Source organism: Eleutherodactylus coqui, chromosome 6, assembly GCF_035609145.1.
Source record: "Eleutherodactylus coqui strain aEleCoq1 chromosome 6, aEleCoq1.hap1, whole genome shotgun sequence".
NCBI classification, from domain to species: Eukaryota; Metazoa; Chordata; class Amphibia; order Anura; family Eleutherodactylidae; genus Eleutherodactylus; species Eleutherodactylus coqui.
Genome location: NC_089842.1, coordinates 63738860 through 63762915, shown reverse-complemented (window position 1 = coordinate 63762915; position 24056 = coordinate 63738860). Strand labels below are relative to the sequence as shown.

General features: G+C 46.9%; 1 protein-coding gene across 2 annotated transcripts in view; it reads right to left on the bottom strand.

Moving 5' to 3' along the window:
* The window catches only part of TTC12 (tetratricopeptide repeat domain 12), a 191041-nt gene that overhangs the window by 18868 nt on the left and 148117 nt on the right, over window positions 1–24056 (bottom strand). For both annotated transcript variants that reach the window (XM_066606914.1, XM_066606913.1), the window contains exon 20: window positions 8854–8953. In XM_066606914.1, coding sequence (XP_066463011.1) covers window positions 8854–8953 — 100 coding nt within the window. The remainder of the gene's footprint in view (window positions 1–8853; window positions 8954–24056) is intronic.

Genomic DNA, 24056 nt, shown 5'->3' with positions numbered 1-24056 from the left:
CGCAGGCTTCTGTTAAAGCCTATGGAAGCTGTCCGGATCTGCTGAACACCCGTACCATAATTAAAACTCACCTGTCCTGGACGCTGCAGGTCTCGATTCCTTCCCGAACGGATCTTCTTTCTTCGGCCCGGCAGATGTGCCCGGCGCGTGCGCGCGGCACGCTGCCGGCGTGCCGAGCACATCCGCCGGGCCAAAGAAAGAAGATCCGGCCGAGAAGGAAGGAAGTAAGAACCGCAGCTTCCGGAGAGGTGAGTTTATTCTTATTTTTTGGCCTCATGTCCGCATTGCAGGAGGGACCCGCTACGGATTCTCCATGAAGAATCCGCGGTGGGCTTCATTTTCCCCGTGGACATGAGGCCTTAGGGCTACTTTTCATAGTGTGCATTACTGTTTTGGCTGGCTTGGAGCAGTAGTGCACCATTTTTTTTTTAAGCATCTCGGGCTGTGCAGGCCACTTCAACTATACTGTTCTGGGTCTGCAGTGCCGTAGGCAGAGTTAAAGGGGTTGTCCCGCGCCGAAACTGTTTTTTTTTTTTTTTTTTGCATAGGCCCCCCGTTCAGCGCAGGACAAACCCAAGGGATGTGTTGAAATTTAAAAAAAAAATGTTACTTACCCGAATTCCCTCTCTGCAACTTCTTCCTTCTTTTCCTCCAAGATGGCCGCCGGGATCTTCACCCACGATGCACCGCGGGTCTTCTCCCATGGTGCACCGTGGGCTCTGTGCGGTCCATTGCCGATTCCAGCCTCCTGATTGGCTGGAATCGGCACACGTGACGGGGCGGAGCTACGTGATGACGCGTAGAAGGGGGTGGAGCCAGAACGCCGCTCGTGCCCGGACCGACCAAAAGGGAGAAGACCCTTCTGCGCAAGCGCGTCTAATCGGGCGATTAGACGCTGAAATTAGACGGCACCATGGAGACGGGGACGCCAGTGCAGGGAAGGTGAGTATATAACTTGTGTATGGCTTATATTTAATGCACAATGTATATTACAAAGTGCATTAATATGGCCATACGGAAGTGTATAACCCCACTTGCTTTCACGGGACAACCCTTTTAAGAGAAAGAGCTGCTTATATAGGGAAAGTGTTAGAGTAGGATCCTGTCTTCAAAACCCCAAAGCTCCTTCGTTGGGCTACATCTGACCATGTGCATTATAGTTGTGGCTGGCTGGGAATAGTAGTTCATCAATTTTTGTACTACGCATCTAAGCCTGTTCCCAGCCTTTCAGTAATAGCGTTCTCAGCCTGCAGTGCCGTACAACCAGCTCTCACTGTGAAACTGCACTCTAACATTACCTAGCCTACTGCAAACTAGTTCAGTTATACTGTTCTGTCTGTGCTGTGCATAACGCAGAGTTTAGGGACACAGTGACTTCTATCTGTCAGTGAGGTCGTAGTAAGGGCAGCAAGCCAGAGGGAGGAGCGCACAGATGATTCGGAGTAAGAGCAGCTGGACGATGAGGTGACTGACCCCACCTGGTTTGCTAAGCCTACTGAGGACAGGGCTTCAGAGGGGGAGGCAAGTGCAGCAGCAGGACAGGTTGGAAGAGGCAGTGGAGTGGCCAGGGGTAGAGTCAGGGCCAGAGCGAAGAATCCCCCAACTGTTTCCCAGAGCACCCCCTCGCGCCAAGCCTCCATGCAGAGGGCTAGGTGTTCAAAGGTGTGGATTTTTTTTAGTAAGAGCGTGGACGACCGACGAACAGTGGTGTGCAACCTGTGTCACACTAAGATCAGCCGGGAAGCCACCACTACCAGCCTCACCACCACCAGCATGCGCAGGCTTATGATGGCCAAGCACCCCACTAGGTGGGACGAAGGCAATTCACCACCTCCAGGTCACACCACTGCCTCTTTCCCTGTGCCACAACCTGCCACACAGATCCAATCTCCCTCCCAGGACACAGGCACGAGCACCTTCCAGCCTGCACCCACACCCTCACCTCCACCATCCTCCACTCCATCCAGCAACATCTCTCCGCGCAGCGTTCAGCTGTCGCTAACGCAAGCGTTGGAGCAAAAGGACAAATACGCCTCCACCCACCCATATACACAAGCTTTAAACGTGCACATTGCCAAATTAATCAGCCTGGAGATGCTGCCGTACAGGTTTGGGAAAAGGGAGGCTTTCAAAAACATGATGACGGCGGCGGTCCTGCGCTACTCGGACCCCAGTCGCCACTATTTTTCACGGTGTGCCGTCCCAGCCCTACACCAGCATGTCTCCCGCAACATAAATCATGACTTCACCAACGCGGTTACTGAGAAGGTCCACTTAACCACGGACTTGTGGACAAGTACCGGCGGGCAGGGCCACTATATTTCCCTGATGGCACATTGGGTGAACTTGGTGGAGGCTAGGACCGAGTCAAAGCCTGGGACTGCTCACGTCCTACCCACACCCAGAATAGCGGTCCTACCTTGATGCTGGTATCTGCGGCATTTTATGCCACCTTCTCCAAACCCTCCCCCCCTCCTCCTCCTCTGCCACGTCTACCTCTCAATTAAGAAGTGTGAGCACCTCGCCAGCAGTCGGTAGCGCACAGTGTGGCAGCACAACGGTGGGCAAGCATCAGCAAGCCGTGCTGAAACTAATCAGTTTAGGTGACAAGAGGCACACGGCCACCGAGCTGCTGCAGGGTTTAACAGAGCAGACCGACCTCTGGCTTTCGCAACTGAGCCTCCAACCAGGAATGGTCGTGTGTGACAACGGCCGTAACCTGGTGGCAGCTCTACAGCACGGCAGCCTTACACATGTGCCATGCCTGGCCCACGTCTTCAATCTGGTGGTTCAGCGGTTTCTGAAAAACTACCCCCACTTGTCTGACCTGCTTGGCAAGGTGCGCCGCGTCTGCGCACATTTTCACAAGTCCACCATGGACGCTGCCACCCTGAGGACCCTGCAATGTCGGTTTCAGCTGCCACAGCACCGACTGCTGTGCAACGTGCCCACCCGCTGGAATTCTACGCTGCACATGTTGGCCAGGCTGTACGCGCAGCGTAGAGCAATAGTGGAATACCAGCTGCAATATGAGTGGCGGAGTGGTAGTCAGCCTCCGCAATTCTTTACTGAAGAGTGAGCATGGATGGCAGTTATCTACCAGGTCCTCGGAAACTTTGAGGAGTCTACCCAGATGGTGAGCGGGATGCGGCAATCATTAGCGTTACCATCCCGCTGCTTTGCCTGCTGAGAAGTTTGCTGCTAAGCATAAAGGCTGATGCATTGCAGTGGGAACAGGAGATGGGGGATGACAGTATGTTGCTTCTATAGCCAGACCACCATCATGGCTATATCTCAGCGTCTTTTGGAGGAGGAGGAGGAGGAGGAGGAGGAGGGGAAGGAGAAAGCTGGCCAAACTGCAGAGGGTACCCATGCTGCTTGCCTCTCATCTGTTCAGCATGTATGGGCTGAAGTCATCTTCCTAGTGAGGACAGCGATGTGTTGCATACTGGGACCCTGGCACACATGGCTGACTTCATGTTAGGCTGCCTTTCCCGTGACCCTCGCGTTAGACGCATTCCGGCCAACACGCATTACTGGGTGCACACCCTTCTCGACCCACGGTATAAGGAGAAACTTTCCACTCTTAATCATGAAGAGGAAAGGGGTACGAGAGTGATGCAATACCACAGGGCCCAAGTGGAAAAAGTGATCCTAAAGTTCCCATCTGACAGCGCTAATGGCAGAAGACGCAGTTCACAGGGCCAACTAGCAGGGGAGGCATGGGGATCAGGCAGCATGGCCAGCGCAGGCCGAGTAACACTCTCCAAGGCCTTTGCCAGCTTTATGGCTCCCCAACAAGACTGTGTCACCACTCCCCAGTCAAGGCTGAGTTGGAGGGAGCCCTATAAAAAGATGGTGAGGGAGTACGTAGCCGATAGTACCACCATCCTCCGTAATGCCTCTGCTCCATACAACTATTGGGTGTCAAAGCTGGACACGTGGCATGAACTTGCGCTGTACGCCCTGGAGGTGCTGGCCTGCCCTGGTTAGTGCTGCTGGGGGAATCGTCACGGATAAGCGTACCCACCTGTCAATTGACAGCACCGACATGCTTACCATCATAAAGATGAACAAAGGCTGGATTTCCCTAGACTTCTCTTCTACACCGGTGGAAAGCATCGGATCCTAAAGGATCTTTTCGCTGCAATAGGAGAAAAATGCATCCTCTATCACCCCAAAACAGGGGAGAATTAGCTTTGTGTATCCGTCTCAGATATTATTACTCCTCCTCCTCCATGCTCCTAAAACTGCATGTCATCATGCTGAGCTGCCAATTTCTAAAAGGTCCAAATTGCTCTGTTTAAAACTTTAAAAAGTTTTATCAGTTTTAAAAGTTAAACTTAAACGAATATTTGCGGAGGACTGCCTCCAGGCTCTGTTACAGATTAACCAATTACAAGCTGTATCTTCAAAAAATGTTTGTGGGCTTCACCTGAGCAATTGAGCAATTTTTCAGGTGTACACTTGTACTCTTGGTACACCAATTTTTCAGGCCATTGCCAATAATGTTAGCAAACTAATTTTCCCAGGCTTCGCCTATACTCTTGGTAAACAAATTTTTACAGGTGTTCGCCTATACTCTAGGTACACCAATGTTACTGGGGTTTGCCTATACTTTTGCTACAGAAATGTTACTGGGGTCCGCCTATGCAGTTTCTACTGAATGGTTTGAGAGGTTCACCTAGACTTTTGCTACAGAAATGTTACTGGGGTCCGCCTATACTCTTGCTACAGAAATGTTACTGGGTTCCGCCTATGCAGTTTCTACTGAATGGTTTGAGGGGTTCGCCTATACTTTTGCTACAGAAATGTTACTGGGGTCTCCCTGTACTTTGGCTACAGAAATGTTACTGGGGTCCGCCTATACTTTTGCTTTAGAAATCTTACTGGGGTCCGCCTATGCTCTTGCTATAGAAATGTTACTGAGGTCCACCTATACTCTTGCTATAGAAATGTTACTGGGGTCCGCCTATACTCTTGCTGCAGAAATGTTACTGGGGTCCGTCTATGCAGTTTCTGCTCAATGGTTTGAGGGGTTCGCCTTTACTTTTGCTACAGAAATGTTACAGGGATCTGCCTATACTTTTTCTACAGAAATGTTACTGGGGTCCGCCTATACCCTTGCTACAGAAATGTTATTGGGGTCCACCTATACTCTTGCTACAGAAATGTTACTGGGTCCGCCTTTGCAGTTTCTACTGAATGGTTTGAGGGGTCTCCCTATACTTTTGCCACAGAAATGTTACTGGTGTCCGCCTATTCTCTTTCTACAGAAATGTTACTGGGGTCCGTCTATGCAGTTTCAACTGAATGATTTGAGGGGTTCGCCTATACTTTTGCTACAGAAATGTTACTGGGTCCACCTATAATCTTGCTACAGAAATGTTACTGGGGTCCGCCTATATTCTTGCTACAGAAAAGTTACGGGGGTCCGCCTAAACTCTTGCTATAGAAATGTTACTGGGGTCTGCCTATACTCTTGCTGCAGAAATATTACTAGGGTCGACCTATACTCTTGCTACAGAAATGTTACTGGGGTCCTTCTAAGCAGTTTCAACTGAATGATTTGAGGGGTTCGCCTATACTTTTGCTACAGAAATGTTACTGGGTCCGCCTATAATCTTGCTACAGAAATGTTACTGGGGTCCGCCTATATTCTTGCTACAGAAAAGTTACGGGGGTCCGCCTAAACTCTTGCTACAGAAATGTTACAGGGGTCTGCCTATACATTTGCTACAGAAATGTTACATGGGTCTGCCTATACTTTTGCTACAGAAATGTTACAGAGGTCTGCCTATACTTCTGCTACAGGAATGTTACTGGGGTCTCCCTGTACTTTGGCTACAGAAATGTTACTGGGGTCCGCCTATACTTTTGCTGCAGAAATCTTACTGGGGTCCGCCTATGCTCTTGCTATAGAAATGTTACTGAGGTCCACCTATACTCTTGCTACAGAAATGTTACTGGGGTCCGCCTACATTCTTGCTACAGAAAAGTTACAGGGGTCCGCCTAAACTCTTGCTATAGAAATGTTACTGGGGTCTGCCTATACTCTTGTTGCAGAAATATTACTGGGGTCCACCTATACTCTTGCTACAGAAATGTTACTGGGGTCCGCCTATACTCTTGCTATAGAAATGTTACTGGGGTCTGCCTATGCTCTTGCTACAGAAATGTTATTGGGGTCCGCCTATGCAGTTTCTACTGAATAGTTTGAGGGGTTCGCCTATACTTTTGCTACAGAAATGTTACTGGGGTCTGCCTATACTCTTGCTACAGAAATGTTACTTGGGTCTGCCTATACTCTTGCTGCAGAAATGTTACTGGGGCCACCTAGACTCTTGCTACAGAAATGTTACAGGGGTCTGCCTATACTTTTGCTACAGAAATGTTACAGGGGTCTGCCTATACTTCTGCTACAGGAATGTTACTGGGGTCCACCTATACTTTTGCTACAGAAATATTACTGGGGTCTGCCTATACTCTTGCTGCAGAAATGTTACTGGGGTCCGCCTATGCTCTTGCTACAGAAATGTTATTGGGGTCCGCCTATACTCTTGCTACAGAAATGTTACTGGGGTACGCCCATGATTGTCCTTGGTTGCAGGTTGTGTGGTGCTTAGCTAAGATGTGCTAATGAGAGTTTGTCCCAAGTAAATTGTTAGGGGGGTGATGCCAGACTCTTGCCCCCATTTTGGCTTAATAGTGGGACGTGAGAGCCTCAGATGCAGCCCTGCATGCTGCCCCTGCCCTTTCGTATCCGTTTCTGTGGTGTTTCCATGACTTTCTGATGTTTTCTGGTGTTTCACAAGTCATCACTTATGCGGAGCATCGGTCCCCTAAAAAATGCTCAAGTCTCCCATTGACTCAATGGGGTTCCTTACTCGAAACGAGCTCTCAAACATTACGAAAAGTTCCACTCGAGCAACGAGCACCCGAGCATTTTGGTGCTCGCTCATCGCTAGCAGGCAGCCTAAATGGTTAAAAATGCAGGTATTTATGTAGTTCTCTTCCATCAATATTTAAGTAAAGACAAAATTAAAAAACCCTAAAACAACCACCCTCGTGTTCAATAGTTAATTAAAAAGTCTGTTCTTTCTCTTTTTTTTTTAGGATTACTTGGTTCTAATTGATAGCATCGTTAATTATGTGAGGGGAGGACAAATGAGAGATGTCCAGTTGCCCACATTTGCAATAGATCTCCTACATTTATAACTCTTTGTAGGATAGTTAGATCAGCTTCACACGAGTTCAAGCGCCATTGCACACACCTTAGTGTAACTTTTTTGCGTGCATTAATGTATTTTACGTTACTTTTTCTGCAAGCAGGGCATGTATTTTTTGAGAGCAGGGCACAAACACTCACCAATTGAAATGGGTAATTTGTCTAATGAGTTCCAGATGTGTTTTCTTTTTTTCGGCGAAATTACGCAGTGTTCCATACATTTCCTTACATTTGCACATTTCCCATTAACTTCTATGGGGACCTTTGGTGTGAAAATATGCAGATGGATACAGCGTATTCTATCTTTTGTTGTACAAAGAAAATGCATACGCCAAAATACCGAAGTGTGAATGAACCCATTGACATCAACAGGCTCTATTCTCTGCTTACCGCGCGCAGGTTTTGCATTCATAAATACGTCCCTGTGAAGCTGGACTTAGTTGAGCAACATATGTATGTGGCTGCTTAAACAGGATCCATCACAACACTTAGAACCCATTCACACCAGAGTGTTATCTGTCTGTATGCAAGCCATATTTTTACTGACTGAATATGGACTGAATGCGGGCCCATTGGATTAAATTAGTATATTCAAATGTGCATTTTTTTTTATGCATGCAATTCCTCTTCCTTTCCTCTTTCTTCCTCCTTCCGTTTTTTTCATCTTCCTTTTCTTCCTCTTCTCTTTTTCTCTTCCTTTTCTTTCTCCTCTTTTTTTCCCTTCTTCTTCCCTCTTCTGTTATATAGAGTTTTGTGGCTCTTAGGGTGCATTCACACGAACGTATATCGGCTCGGTTTTCACGCCGAGCCGATCTACGTTGTCCTCGTGTGCAGGGGGGGGGTGGGAGGATGGAAGAGCCTCAGAGCAGGAACTGAGCTTCCGCCCCCTCTCTGCCTCCTCTCCGCCCCTCTGTGCTATTTGCAATGAGAGGAGGTGGGATGGGGCGGGGCTAAGGGGCACAAATTAGCCCCGCCCCCATCCCGCCTCTCCCCATTGCAAATAGTGCAGAGGGGTGGAGAGAAGGCAGAGAGGGGGGCAGGAGCTCAGTTCCTGCTCCTGGCTCTTCCATCCCTCCCCCCCCTGCACACGAGGACAACGTATATCGGCTCGGCGTGAAAACCGAGCCGATATACGTTCGTGTGAATTCACCCTTAGACAGTGTTATACACCAGTTTTAGCGGAATTCATTGAAGCTAAGGTTTGGTTCAAACTAATTCAGATCAAACCAAACCATTTGCCAAAATTTGGCAAGCAAAGCAAACGTTTTAAAATTTTGTTCATTATTGGTGACAGATTTCCCTTAATAAAAGCAATTTCCATGCCGTTCTGTTATATTATATCCAATATATTGTAGCACATCGCAGTGTACAGACATTGCTGCCATATGAGCCTTCCTAATACATTTAATTGGCTGAGATGGTTGGATTTCAGAGGATCAGGGATATTTATTGGATGCACACGCATAATAGATGTCATTTCATCACAGACCATGCAAGGTGACAAATGTCCATTAAATTATCACCATGGTTGGCCAAAATGTTTATTGTCATGAAGTTAAATAGATAGACCCATATGTCGTAGGAGGAGACTGCAGCTTAGTTACTGTTACTCAAGTTACACTTACTTTTATCATGCTTGAAAACTTCCCTCCTCGCTTGAGTATCCTCTTTGGTACATACAGCAAGCACTTTTATGGCATACAGTGACGTCTTCTTTCCACCCACCTACATGGATATACCAGAAAAATTTGAAAGAAAGGAAAATATTAAAGTGTGCATCAAGTGTGTAGCTGCCATTAATATTCTGTATTAGCTTCTTTGCGCCATAATAGTGGTTGTCCATGAAGAACGCTGTCTCTATGCCCCATTAGGTCATATGGATGTTGTAGAAAACAGGGTATCCTGCTTGGAACCCCACTCTGTGAGCCAGAATGACTGAGACTCTAGCCAGCCTGTTGGATTCATGCATGTTTTGCCATTCGTTCGAATAGGCAGCATGTAATTCTACATTTCCCCCAAGCATTTGATGCAGTGAAAATCTATAGTCTGGGCGCATGTTCCCAGGTTATGTCAGCTTATCATCCGGCCAATATCTATTCTAATGGAAGTTCAAAACTTTTCTAAAGTTCAAAAACTTTAATTCAGAATAGATGAAGTTTAGATGCTTCGGTCAGTAGAAGTCTGGATACTGCCTGCCTCATCTCAGGTCCAAGCTTCTGCTCAGTTTCTTTGCTGTACTTTACACTGCAGCTTCCACATTTGTTAGAGGGGTATGTTGCCCTCATTTATGTTTTAATGTTTGCCCTTTAGTAATATGGATTGTATAATACTGTCATCTGCAGGCCGAGTGGTGTTTCTACACCAGACAGGTAACTAAGATTATGAAAATTTATATTGGCTGTATAACCAAGGGGAGCGCGGACCGTGATGATGTGAGGTCATATATACTGGGTTATTACAGATGATCTTCCCAATTTGAAACCCTGATAACTCACATTTAATGACGTAAATAAATTTGATATCAACGGAAACAAACTCAAAAATTACCATTTAGCAAAACTGTCTAATAGTAAGACCATCCTTGTAGGATAGACCATCCACAGGATAGGCCAGGATAGGTCATCAACAGTATATCAGCCCATAGTAGCCAATCACAGTGCAGCTTTCATTTCTCAAGGTGCCAAGGTAAAATGAAAGCTGTGCTATGAATGATTGCTATGGGCAATAAGGTCAGCCCTAATGTAAAGGCTCACATGGGTTTATTGTCATTATGTGTGTATCTATCATGTGTGTAATACACAGTACACAGCAAATACTCATGTAACATGCATGCATATGTTAAATCCCCAAAGCCTTTATTGGCTATAGGACACACTGCATTTTCTTTCTGGCGTGTAATACAGACATGAAAAACACACAGGTGTAAAGTTCCTCTTGACCCAATTTTTAGGTTTCTTGTATGAGTTATATGGGCCAGGTGCTCCTGTACTCCCCACCCCAAGGGGAAAAAGAAAATAAGGGGGGTTAGGCACATGGGTTGTTGTCCAATCACCACCACAACCACCACCATCAGCCCTTTTTTCTGCTTTTTCCTTCTTTCTCTCTCTTTTTGTGTCTTTTCACGCTACCTTTCGGTCTTCCACTACTCATCCTCTTCCCACCATAGCATCCCCACCCACCAATTTATAAAGAAGAAAAACACGTAGGTGAGAGTGGCCCTTTAAAAATCAATGGGCTTTTGGAACCGTATATTATGTCCATGTGAGTAAGACCTTAGACGGTTCTGCAAAATGAGGCCCAAATAGTTTTATTCTGCCATAGTCATTGCTAGGGCAATATGAGCCAATGTGTTTGCCAACAAAGACAGAAGAGCATTTTGTCTCCTTAATTTTCAGGTCTACCTGTCTGTTATTAGTGTGCAACATCATTTTCAAACAAAGTTTGGTGACGATCCCTCCAATGGGCACATCATTGATTTACTGATGCTCCAATTTTAAAGAAAAAGGTTACATCTGTAATCGAAATAATCTGACCATCCACCACTAAGCATGGAAACAGTGTGAAACTTGCACCGACACGCTACACTAAATTCTCACTATGCCAAGCACCCTGTAATGGCAGGGTCCTATATGGACTGCATTCCACTTCCCGCAGTGGCCCTCAAAAGCATAAATTCTACCTCACATCCCACAGACCCCTTTGGCAAGATCCTGACTGTAGTCCTAAATAGTCAGTGTGTAACAAGGCATCTGAAGCTAACATGTTAAACTCAAATCCATTACCACAAGTACAGAGGGGCGGAGGTGCTTTAGTTCTATTGAGCTTCTCCCAGGGGGTCTGATTCAGTCCAATCACTGGATATATGCAGTCATTTTTTTAGCTGTATGCACTTTGTTTTGCCTACTTAAATAGTAATTGATGTAAAAGCATTGTCTAGACTGCTAAAGAAGCATTCACAGTTGCCATGCAATCAAGGCATTGATGTTGTAAAAAATATGGACGTTGAGAGAGGTTATGTTGAGAAGTAACGATTAGAGATGAGCGAACGTACTCGTCCGAGCTTGATACTCGTTCGAGTATTAGCGTGTTCGAGATGCTCGTTATTCAAAACGAGCACCACGCGATGTTCGAGTTACTTTCACTTTCATCTCTGAGACGTTAGCGCGCTTTTCTGGCCAATAGAAAGACAGGGAAGGCATTACAACTTCCCCCTGCGACGTTCAAGCCCTATACCACCCCCCTGCAGTGAGTGGCTGGCGAGATCAGGTGTCACCCGAGTATATAAATCGGCCCCTCCCGCTGCTCGCCACAGATGCATTCTGACAGAGATCAGGGAAAGTGCTGTCTTGCTGGAGTTGCTATAGGGAGAGTGTTAGGAGTATTTTAGGCTTCAAGAACCCCAACGGTCCTTCTTAGGGCCACATCTAACCGTGTGCAGTAGTGTGGAGGCTGCTTTTTGCAGTGTTGCACTTTTTTTTTTTTTTGTATATCGGCCGTGCAGAGCATTGCGCCCTGCAGTAATTATACATAGTCCAGGGCCAGTAGTGGTGGTGAGGCAGGGACAGAAGACATATTTATTGAATATAGGCAGTGGGCCTTTCCAAAAACATTTGGGAAAAAAAATCTATTTGGGCTGCCTGTGACTGTCCTCAGTGTACTGGGTCAGTGCTGGGTGTAGTTGTCCTCCTAATTCATACGCAGCCAGCTAAGTGTTACAGCAGGCTTGCGCAAAATTATTTCCTGGCTCTGTGTTGGCTGTTACATCACCGCTGTATTCCAGTCCACAGTGCAACAGTTTGCAGATATTTTACATACTCCAGGGCCAGTAGTGGTGACGCAGAGAGAGAAGACATATACAGTGTATATAGGCAGTGGGCCTTTCCAAAAACATTTGGGAAAAAAAATCTATTTGGGCTGCCTGTGACCGTCCTCAGTGTACTGGGTCTGTGCTGGGGGTAGTTGTCCTAATTCATACGCAGCAAGCTAAGTGTTACAGCAGGCTTGCGCAAAATTATTTACTGGCTCTGCTGTGCGTTCCATAAGCGAAGTCAGCCTCCAACCACAGGCCAATAAGTGGCACATTTAATTACAGCGTTCTGTTTCTGCACTACGGGTAATACAGTATGCTGAGGGGTAGGGGTAGCCTAGAGGATGCGGACGCGGGCGAGGACGCGGAGGCCCAAGTCAGGGTGTGGGCACAGGCCGAGCCAGTGCGGTGGCCAGGGGTAGAGGCAGGGCCAGACCGAATAATCCACCAACTGTTTCCCAAAGCGTCCCCTCGCGCCATACCACCCTGCAGAGGTCAAGGTGCTCTACGGTGTGGCAGTTTTTCACAGAGACGCCTGACGACCGACGAACAGTGGTGTGCAACCTTTCTCGCGCCAAGATCAGCTGGGGAGCCACCACCACCAGCATGTGCAGGCATATGATGGCCAAGCACCCCACAAGGTGGGACAAAGGCCGTTTACCACCTCCGGTTTATACCACTGCCTCTCCCCCTGTGCCCCAACCTGCCACTGAGATCCAACCCCCCTCTGAGGACACAGGGTCCAGACGTTGCTAGCGCCACTGTTTGAGCGCAAGCGCAAGTACGCCGCCATGCACCCGAACGCTCAAGCGTTAAACGTGCACATTTCCAAATTGATCAGCCTGGAGATGCTGCCGTATAGGCTTGTGGAAACAGAGGCTTTCAAAAGCATGATGGCGGCGGCGGTCCCGCGCTAATCGGTTCCCAGTTGCCACTACTTTTCCCGATGTGCCGTCCCAGCCCTGCATGACCACGTCTCCCGCAACATTGTACGCGCCCTCACCAACGCGGTTACTGCCAAGGTCCACTTAACAACGGACACGTGGACAAGCACAGGCGGGCAGGGCCACTATATCTCCCTGACGGCACATTGGGTGAATTTAGTGGAGGCTGGGACTGAGTCAGAGCCTGGGACCGCTCACGTCCTACCCACCCCCAGAATTGCGGGCCCCAGCTCGGTGCTGGTATCTCCGGCGGTGTATGCTTCCTCCACTAAACCACCCGCCTCCTCCTCCTCCAACACAACCTCTGTCTCGCAATCAAGATGTGTCAGCAGCAGCACGTCGCCAGCAGTCGCTGTCGCGCGGCGTGGCAGCACAGCGGTGGGCAAGCGTCAGCAGGCCGTGCTGAAACTACTCAGCTTAGGAGAGAAGAGGCACACGGCCCACGAACTGCTGCAGGGTCTGACAGAGCAGACCGACCGCTGGCTTTCGCCGCTGAGCCTCCAACCGGGCATGGTCGTGTGTGACAACGGCCGTAACCTGGTGGCGGCTCTGCAGCTCGGCAGCCTCACGCATGTGGTTCATCGCTTTCTGAAAAGCTACCCACACTTGTCATACCTGCTCGGAAAGGTGCGCCGGGTCAGCGCACATTTCCGCAACTCCAAGACGAACGCTGCCACCCTGCGGACCCTGCAGCATCGGTTTCATCTGCCAGTGCACCGACTGCTGTGCAACGTGCCCACACAGTGGAACTCTACGCTCCACATGTTGGCCAGGCTCTATGAGCAGCGTAGAGCTATAGTGGAATACCAACTCCAACATGGGCGGCGTAGTGGGAGTCAGCCTCCTCAATTCTTTACAGAAGAGTGGGCCTGGTTGGCAGACATCTGCCAGGTCCTTGGAAACTTTGAGGAGTCTACCCAGATGGTGAGCGGGGATGCTGCAATCATTAGCATCACCATTCCTCTGCTATGCCTCTTGAGAAGTTCCCTGCAAAGCATAAAGGCAGGCGCTTTGCACTCGGAAACGGAGGCGGGGGAAAACAGTATGTCGCTGGATAGTCAGAGCACCCTCATGTCTATATCTCAGCGCATTGAGGAAGGGAGGGAGGAGCATGAGGAGGACGGGGAAGAGACAGCTTGGCCCACTGCTGAGGGTACCCATGCTGCTTGCTTGTCATCCTTTCAGCGTGTATGGCCGGAGGAGGAGGAGGAGGAGGATCCTGAAAGTGATCTTCCTAGTGAGGACAGCCATGTGTTGCGTACAGGTATCCTGGCACACATGGCTGACTTCATGTTAGGATGCCTTTCTCGTGACCCTCGCGTTACACACATTCTGGCCACTACGGATTACTGGGTGTATACACTGCTCGACCCACGGTATAAGGAGAACCTTTCCACTCTCATTCCCGAAGAGGAAAGGGGTTCGAGAATGATGCTATACAACAGGGCCCTGGTGGACAAACTGATGGTAAACTTCCCATCCGACAGTGCTAGTGGTAGAAGGCGCAGTTCCGAGGGCCAGGTAGCAGGGGAGGCACAGAGATCAGGCAGCATGTACAGCGCAGGCAGGGGAACATTCTCCAAGGCCTTTGCCAGCTTTATGGCTCCCCAGCAAGACTATGTCACCGCTCCCCAGTCAAGGCTGAGTTGGCGGGAGCACTGTAAAAGGATGGTGAGGGAGTACGTAGCCGATCGCACGACCGTCCTCCGTGACGCCTCTGCCCCCTACAACTACTGGGTGTTGAAGCTGGACACGTGGCCTGAACTCGCGCTGTATGCCCTGGAGGTGCTTGCTTGTCCTGCGGCTAGCGTCTTGTCAGAGAGGGTGTTTAGTGCGGCTGGGGGAATCATCACGGATAAGCGTACCCGCCTGTCAACCGACAGTGCCGACAGGCTTACATTCATCAAGATGAACAAAGCCTGGATTTCCCCAGACTTCTCTTCTTCACCAGCGGACAGCAGCGATACCTAAGCAATGCGTAGGCTGCACCCGCGGATGGAAGCATCGTTCTCTATCACCATCAAAAATGGGGAAATTTTTGCTTCATCAATCTGTGTATAATATTCCTCCTCCTCCTCCTGCTCCTCCTCCTGAAACCTCACGTAATCACGCCGAACGGGCAATTTTTCTTAGGCCCACAAGGCTCAGTCATATAATTTTTCTAAACAATTTTTATACGTTTCAATGCTCATTAAAGCGTTGAAACTTACACCTGAACCAATTTTTATTTTAACTGGGCTGCCTCCAGGCCTAGTTACCAATTAAGCCACATTAACCAAAGCAATTAATAGGTTTCACCTGCCCTCTTGGTTGGGCATGGGCAATTTTTCTGAGGTACATTAGTACTGTTGGTACACCAATTTTTGGGGGCCCTCGCCTACAGTGTAATCCAATTAATTTTTTGCCCACCTGCATTAAAGCTGACGTTACATCAGCTGTGTTGGGCACTGCAATGGGATATATTTATGTACCGCCGGTGGGTTCCAGGGAGTCACCCATGCTGTCGGTCCACACGGAGTTGTAACTACATGTGTCCACTTCTAAAGAACCCCAGTCTGACTGGGGCATGCACTGTGGGCCGAAGCCCACCTGCATTAAACATGACATTACCTCAGCTATGATGGGCAATGCTATGGGATATATTTATGTGCCGCCGGTGGCTTCCTGGCACCCACCCATGCTGTCGGTCCACAGGGACTTCACAATAGGGAGTTGTACCTGCCTGTATCTATGAATTAAAAAGCCCGGTCAGGTTGGGGCATGCAGTGTGGGCCGAAGCCCACCTGCATTTAATCTGACGTTAGCTCTGCTCTCCAGGGCACTGCAATGGGATACATTTATGTACAGCCGGTGGGTTCCAGGGAGCCACCCATGCTGTGGGTGCACACGGAATTCCCATTGCGGAGTTGTACCTGCCTGTGACTATTTATAAAAAACCCCGGTCTGACTGCGGCATGCAGACACCTTGACAGAATGAATCGTGTGTGGCACATAGGTTCCCCATTGCTATGACCACGTGTGCAGCTCCTGATGGCGGTGGCACAGGATTATATTTCTCATTGCTTCTGTACAGCATTGTGGGCTATCGCCCCGCCCCTTTTAAAGAGGGTCGCTGCCTAGCCGTGCCAACCCTCTGCAGTGTGTGCCTGCGGTTCCTCCTCATGGCAGACGCACTTATAAATAGACATGAGTGTGGCGTGGCATGAGGGCAGCTGAAGGCTGCGCAGGGACAATTTGGTGTGCGCTGTGGACACTGGGTTGTGCAGGGGGGGGGGGGTTGGGCAGCATGTAACCCAGGAGAAGTTATGCACTTGAAAAAGACCCTCTGTTGGGTCGAAACGTTGTGCGTTTTACTGGATTTTTTGCACCGAATAAAGAAGCATCTGTTGATGCACTTTTAAAGAAAATTTAACCACCTTTGGAGCTGCTCATTACTTCTTTATGCATTAAGTGGCAGCGGAGTGTCATGCAGGCAGTGATTGTGCTTTGTTGGAGGTAGTGTGGTGCTTAGCTAAGGTATGCATTGCTAATGAGGGCTTTTCAGAAGTAAACATTGTTGGGGGGGGGCCACTCTTGCCGCTATTGTGGCTTAATAGTGGGACCTGGGAACTTGAGATGCAGCCCAACATGTAGCCCCTCGCCTGCCCTATCCGTTGCTGTGTCGTTCCCACCACTTTCTTGAATTGCCCAGATTTTCACAAATGGAAACCTTAGCGAGCATCGGCGATATACAAAAATGCTCTCGTCGCCCATTGACTTCAATGGGGTTCGTTATTCGAAACGAACCCTCGAGCATCGCGAAATTTTCGTCCCGAGTAACGAGCACCCGAGCATTTTGGTGCTCGCTCATCTCTAGCAACGATACTTTCAGCTTTCTGGGGTAAGTTGTTTTTGTTTTTAGAGAAAATGTTGGAGACCTTAAAACTTGACTGCACCTCAGATGAACTGTAATTTTACTGTATAATGTCCTACATTTCATGTCTGTCCATTTATTCTTAACATTCATAAATTACATGAGACTCTTTTATGCTAGTACAGTCTCATGTGATCCAGCTTAGCTTTTTGGACTAGGGAAAACATAGTACCTGCTAATAGAATATATAACGTTCAGGTCTCTTTTTAGAAACTCTAGGCTCTGTTTTCACTTAGCCAATTAGCAGATGAGCACCACTTATATCACTGTCTTTTGTATGATATTATACCTGTAGTATGTGATAAGTACTTTCCAGTATAAAAGTGCTAATGGCTTATGCACACCAACATACTGTATTGCTTAAGCTGTATACAGTACTTTGTGCTGAGGCTAGGATCACATCCTTCCTAGGAAATCAGGAACATATTTCCCAAATAAAGATTTGGAAAATGCTTTCCAGACTTAAAGGGTTCCTCAGTCATATAATATTGATGACTAGTCTTCATGATAGGTCGTCAATATCAGATTGATGGATGGGAGGCTTGGCACCCTCACCAATCAGCTGATGTGAAGGGGTTGCAATGCGCCAGAAAAACCGAGAATCAGAATGATACTGCAGCTCTCTTGCATTCACTTGCATGGGAGAGAGCTGCGGTTAAGGTTATAGAACTGTGAAAGGACTGTCGTCCAGTTGTAAAGAATTCATGGTCTCTCTACAGAATAGGCCATCAACAGTATATTAGCAGAAACCTGCCCCCCAGGATCCCAGCTGTTCTCATTGCAGTGGCCAGACTTGATATTATAGCCAAAGTTCCTATTGAAGTGAATGGAAACTGCCTGTAATACCAAACCTGGCCACTGCAGTAAGAACAGAGCTGTCTGCTTTCTGCAGAAATAAGCTCAGTGCAGCGCATACTGGCCTAGCAAACAGCTCATTAGGAGGAAACCTGCGCAGCGGACTACCACCAATCTAGTATTAATGGCCTGTGCTAAGAATACACCATCTAACATTTAGACCTAGACAACACTTAATATGTCAGGCTCTGTAATATAAATACATACATGGAGTCTTTGGGAAGCATTAAATGTGGGGGAGAAAATCTCTGTAATAAGGCGCCTTCTGGGGGTGGTGTGTAACAGCCGAGCTGGACACAAAAAACCCTTGTCTGCATCGACAATATTTTAATGTCTCAAAGTATGTATATACATACAATATACTAATGCAAGGAACACAAAATATATATAATGCACACCAAAAAGTGAGGGAAAGGGAAATCTGACCCTAATCTACTAATATAATAAGACGCTACCTAAAAGCAGATCACTCGCCCTGATGAGAGCAACCCCATGTCAAGAACCTGAGGTGATCCTGACTCTCCCTAGTTGAAAACAGGATAATATTTAACATCTAGATATTGTTGTTTATTGTGGTAAACAACACACAACGAACCAGGACTTATTTAGTCAAGAGAAGAATGTTACAATAGGGCAAATCTCTTTAACTTTTAACAGACTTATCTAAAAGTGCACCAGGACAAGAGACACTGACTAGAGCAGGACTGCTTTACATCTAGAAGTATAATCGACATCCTGCATGTGGAGAAGCTAGAATAACTGAATACCAACAGGCACTAATTGTCCGGCTGAGATAGACACCTCCAAGCTAACCAGTCCATCCACACACCAACAAAGGAATAATTGTGTTGGTGTCCAGAATGACATTTAGCATGCGTCAGTGTGTAGATCACATGGGCCGGAGTTGATGCCGTTTCATCATCTACGTCCAGATTCAATATGGCTGGCATGCCCTGACACTATGTTTCTGTAGTATAGAGGTACTATGGTTCTGTATTACTCTGGGGACAGGTTCTGCCATATGCATGAGTCCTTAGGATAGCTTCACACGAGCGTGTGCGTGTGTCGTACATACGTGCGCACAAAAGTGCACACCCACGTATGTGCACAAACACACGTGAATGCAGGTGCACACCTGCTGAAAGAGCTGCTTGTGATTGGCTGAGGCGTTCAGCCACTGACAGGCAGCTCTCGTCTGTCATTCATTCAGCGAGAGCCACAGCCAATCACAAGCAGCTCTTTCAGCAGGCGGGGATTTTAATTCCCCACCTGCTCAAAGAACTGCATTGCAGAGCTGGGGACAGCGCAGAGAGGATGTGGTTGAGCCCTGACAGCTGAAGGAAGGTGCGTATGTGGTTTTTATTATTTTTAACACTACTTTGCCTTGTTTTTCAGGGAAGGACTTATATTTAAAGCCCTTCCTGAAAAACAATTATGGGGTGCTGGCAGCTGCATCCTCTACTGCAGCTGTCATCTGCGACAGCTGTGGTAGGGAATTCTTTATTCCCCACAGAGATTTAGAATTCCTTTGCCGCATCTGTCACATGTGCAGCAGGGAATTCTTCATTCCCTGCGGGGATGAAGAAAACATCTGCCGCATGCGCCAGATATGTTCTTCATCCCTGCGGGGGACACGGCAGGGACGCATAGATAAGTATATTTTTATTTTAATTTTTTTACACTAAAATGGTTGTTTTTCAGGGAAGAGCTTATATGTAAAGCTCTTCCCTGAAAAACAATTAAGGGGTGCCGGCATTCCCTATCTTTACAGACGCACGCCTGTAAAACACGGACATGTGCACACACCATGGGGAATGCATTGGATGTGATTGACGTGCGTTTTTGTGCATGCGTAAAATGCACAAAAACACGCTCATGTGAAGCCACCCTTAGAGATCATGCAAAAAAGCTATTGTGAGGAACCATTATATGGCTTCCATAGAGGTACCTACTGTAGGATCTTTACTGTACTTAGATATGCCTCCAGTCTCATATGTAGGCCATGAAGGGCATGTTTCAGTAAATGCCATATTAAGGTATTCTCCACTGTAAGAAAGTATATCTTGGTGATGAATGGAGCCTATACAGCAATGCACAGAGCCAGTGTGGGTCTGTAGTGATGACCTGTACAGTCTGCATGCACTGCCATACAGGCTCCATGGCAGTGTGCAGGTTCTCTGAATGTTGGATATTCTATGGAAATAACACAAGAACACCACAAATTTCTAACAAGCATAATGGAATAAATGACACATTGCATTTAATACAGATAACCCGTTTCCTTGAAAATAAGACCTACCCCCAAAATAAGCCCTAGCATGATTTTTCAGGATTTTTGAAGATGCTTGATTATATAAATCTTACTCCAAAAATAAGCCCTAGTTAAAGTTAATTTAAAAAAACTCCATTTAAATTGTGTCCAGGCCACTTAACATGTAAAAAAATAAAATCTTTTGGAGAAAATATTAATACAAGACCCTGCCTTATTTTGGGAAAAACAGAGTAGCCAGTTTACAACTTTTCTAGGAAAAATATATAAAAATTCATATCCAAGTATTTATTAAATAATGAATTGACAAGAGGAGAAGATTTACAATTATGTTGCCCATTTCTGCTGTCTTGTTGTGAATATAGCACTGTTGCTTCTAGGACATGTATTTATTTGCTGGAGATTTAGCTACAGGCTTTGTACATTAATACAAGACTTGGCATTAAAAAATTACAATTTTCTACCTAATGCATGGCTTTACAGGCTGAGGTGTTAGTAATTGTAATGGCGTAAAAGGTCTGTATTATAATGCGGTAGAAGTATCAGGAAATCTTGTAATTCCCTCCCATTGGGGAACTTATTTCTCGCCTCTAATGGAATACATTATGCATCTTTTATTTAGACATCTGTATTGTATAGTAATGAGCAATTACAGGTATGTATTCTACATTAGAGGAGGCGTCACAGTTTTCAAGCTTCTCACAATATGTAAATTACTTGATAACGACAGTAGTCCGAGGTCAAAACGTGTCTGTTTTGGAAATAAACTTCTGCTTACACCATCTTACACCTAATGATTTTTATGCTTCTGGGGAGTCTTGATCCAGCGCCAGCAAGAGCAGTCTTATTCTTTCCATTGAACTACGTATATGTATAGCTTCATAGTAACTACCTGTACAGATTACTGACTCTGACAACACTAGCTTGAAGTTTGGAGTTCCCATATCTTGGTGACCAAGTGACCTACAAGCACAGTCTAGAGTTATGCCTATATGTATACAACTTAATCAGGTGAGCACATATACTTCACACTCATGATATATTCATGATGTCCTTTATTATTGAATATCCCAACTGAATTATTTCAGATCTTTAAAGGGCTTGTCTCACTTCTAGCTTTTTTGCTGCAAGAAGCAGACAGTTTATTACATCATGCAGTGGCCCAGTTTTGTACTGCAGGCCAAGTCCTATTAAAGCAACCTGCAGTACTCACTTGGGCCACTGCACGATGTACAGACCTCTTTCAGCGGGCCGAGCGGAGGCAAACCAATATAGGGGAGACCACAGGTAAACAAGATGAATGTCACGGATGGCTCTGCAATCCCTCCCAACAATGACGGCAAAGGGCCTGGCTCAGTCACATGCAATGGCAAGGGGTTTGCTAACTGTAGCAATTATTAATGGTGGTTTGTCACATGACACCAGTACCTCTTCCTTAATGGACTCCAGTTGTGGATCAAGAAATAAATGACATGAGTTCCCGTAGCCTTGTTTGCAAACTGGAGGCACACAGTTTACTTCAGCCTATTTATAACGCTCAAACAACATGAACAGTTCAGAATGATGCAGAGGTATTGCTTTGCATTGACATGATGTTGCTCCAAGTATTAGAATACAAAAATACAGAGTTGACTACAACGCTCTTTCTCTATCGTTGCATTTAAGTTACCCAGAAAAGGATTCCCACAGTCCTAGTTATCTGAGGGTTCTTGTCCAAAGCATTACTAAGCAGTTCGTGAAGTTAGTTAGCAGTGGGCTTCTTTCACTACTCTGGCTTTACTTTTTACAGGGGCTTGTGCAACTCACTGTTGTGTTGATGGGTCCCAATCTTCTCTCCTCCACACTGAGCTTTATTTAGAAGTTAGCAAGTTTTGTTTTTCCCTCCAGGCAATGGTAAACCTCTGCAGCTCTGCTGTACACCTCTTCTTATGTCCTCCGACAACAACCTCTCTACTCCCTCTAACTCTTCCTTAACTTCCTGTCTTAACTTCCGCACTTTTTCTTTAAACCTCTCCTGACATCCTGCCTAGCGCTGCTCATTTTCGTGCTCTTGAATCTCACCTAGCAATCAGGGATAGAATGACAAGCAGCCAATCAGCAGCAAGCTGTTTGCTGGGCAGATGGCTTAAGCCCGTGAAAAAAAGGGGAAAGACAGGGTCTTTCTCACGTTTGACCCCTTCTAAGTTTCAATAGGAGTACATAGCCAGGTGCCTCAGCACTGGTGACAGTGTGGCTACCCTGGAGGACCCCCGGGCCACTACACTCTCTGCTTCCCACAGTCAAACATTTAGAAGTGGGACAATCTCTCTACTGAGGACCAATTAAAGTGAAACTTTGTTCAGTGCAGTTAGGCACTGCACTGAAATCCTCAGAATGACTGCTAATGCCTAAATAGTAACAGCTGTCTTCTTTTCCCAGTGTTGGACGCAACTAAACTCCCTCCCTCTCCCTTTTTTCAGCTCTCGTCAGAGTCTATGGGAGCTTTCAGCGTATCGCAGCAAAAAATAGGGCAACCGAAAGCAGTCACCAGTGTGCTATATTTCCCATCGTTATTTTCTACGCGCCAAAAATCAGTCATCTGAATGAATATATTGAAGTCCAATGTTTCAGCTGGCCGTGATTTTTGCTCGAGATTTTCAGGCAGCTAAATAGCTGTGTATATTCAGTCATGTGAATGAGGCCTATGGGTAAAGCTGCACGAGTATAAACCCAGTTTTGCTGTAAATCTTTCACTGTAGAAAATATATCCCATGTGCATATACACTAGGAGTCCAGTATTAATCAAACTACTAACGACCACTTGACCATGAGTATATAGGTTTATGTGTGGATGCTCCTTATGCTTCGTGCCTTGTGACATCATCGCTCCGCCCCTGGTGATGTTATCACAGATCCTACAACACCTATAAAACATAGAGCCTGACTGACAGAAGGACAACAGAGTTAGGGCTTTTGAAAGGGGAAGACAAAAATAACAAAATGAGAATACAACTAGGCCAACATTATCTCAGACACAACTCAACTCAGCGGTCCTGACAGTAGACACCGACCTACCACCACCCCAGAGATCTGGTGGGCTGAAGGACCTGCGGTGACATCACTGCTGTGGGAGGAGCCATTATGCAGTTTGGTAAAAGATCCAGTAGATTGAAGGACCTGCAGTGATATCACTGCTGTGGGAGGAGCCATTGGGCAGTTTGGTAGAAAGTACTGTATACTGGATAAGCCAAAAACAGCCACCCGGACCTGTGATGATGTCACTATCATGTCATCACCTGTGTGGGTGGAGTCAGGGATCACATGACCAGGGGCCGATTAATGTATCCAGGAGTCTGCTGAGCTGGTGATGTCTGTAAATCAGCATGGATGTACCACAGCTATGTGATGTGCATGAAACAGGATACATGCAGTAGAGCTGTGTGTGTAATGTGTGGGGATCATAATGAATGTGCCATATAGCACAGCTGTGTGGCGCATTGCGCCACCAGAAACACTGCTACTATAATATCCTAATAATTACTAGTCAAAGTGCTAACAACCACTTGTCCATCCATGTGTGCTGTGTGACTTACATGCAGAGCCTGACAGCACTTGTGATGTCAGCTACTGGCTCTTAGTTCTGCCCCCTGATCACATGATGGTGTTGTCATCACAGGTCTTTTGTCTTCCTTGAGCACTGAATGAGGGATTATGGGCAGACTACATCCCCCACAAACCTCTGCGGCCTCCATTGCTATGGATACAACAGTACTCAGTCTAGCAGTTTGTAGCACACCTGTGTGGAGACTCCATTAAATGACACCTCACAAATTTACACATACATAGATTGTGTACTGCCAGGACCTGTGATGATGTCATAGTCATGTGCTCAGTCACACGGTCTCTGAGCTAAATGAGGAATTATGAGTGGACTACATCCCCTACAAACCCCCATGGCCTCAATTGCTATGGATACAGCAGTCCTCAGTCTGGAAGTTTGTAGCTGGTTGTGAGACAGCTTGACACCTGTGTGGAGACTCCAATAAATTAGTGGGTCTCAA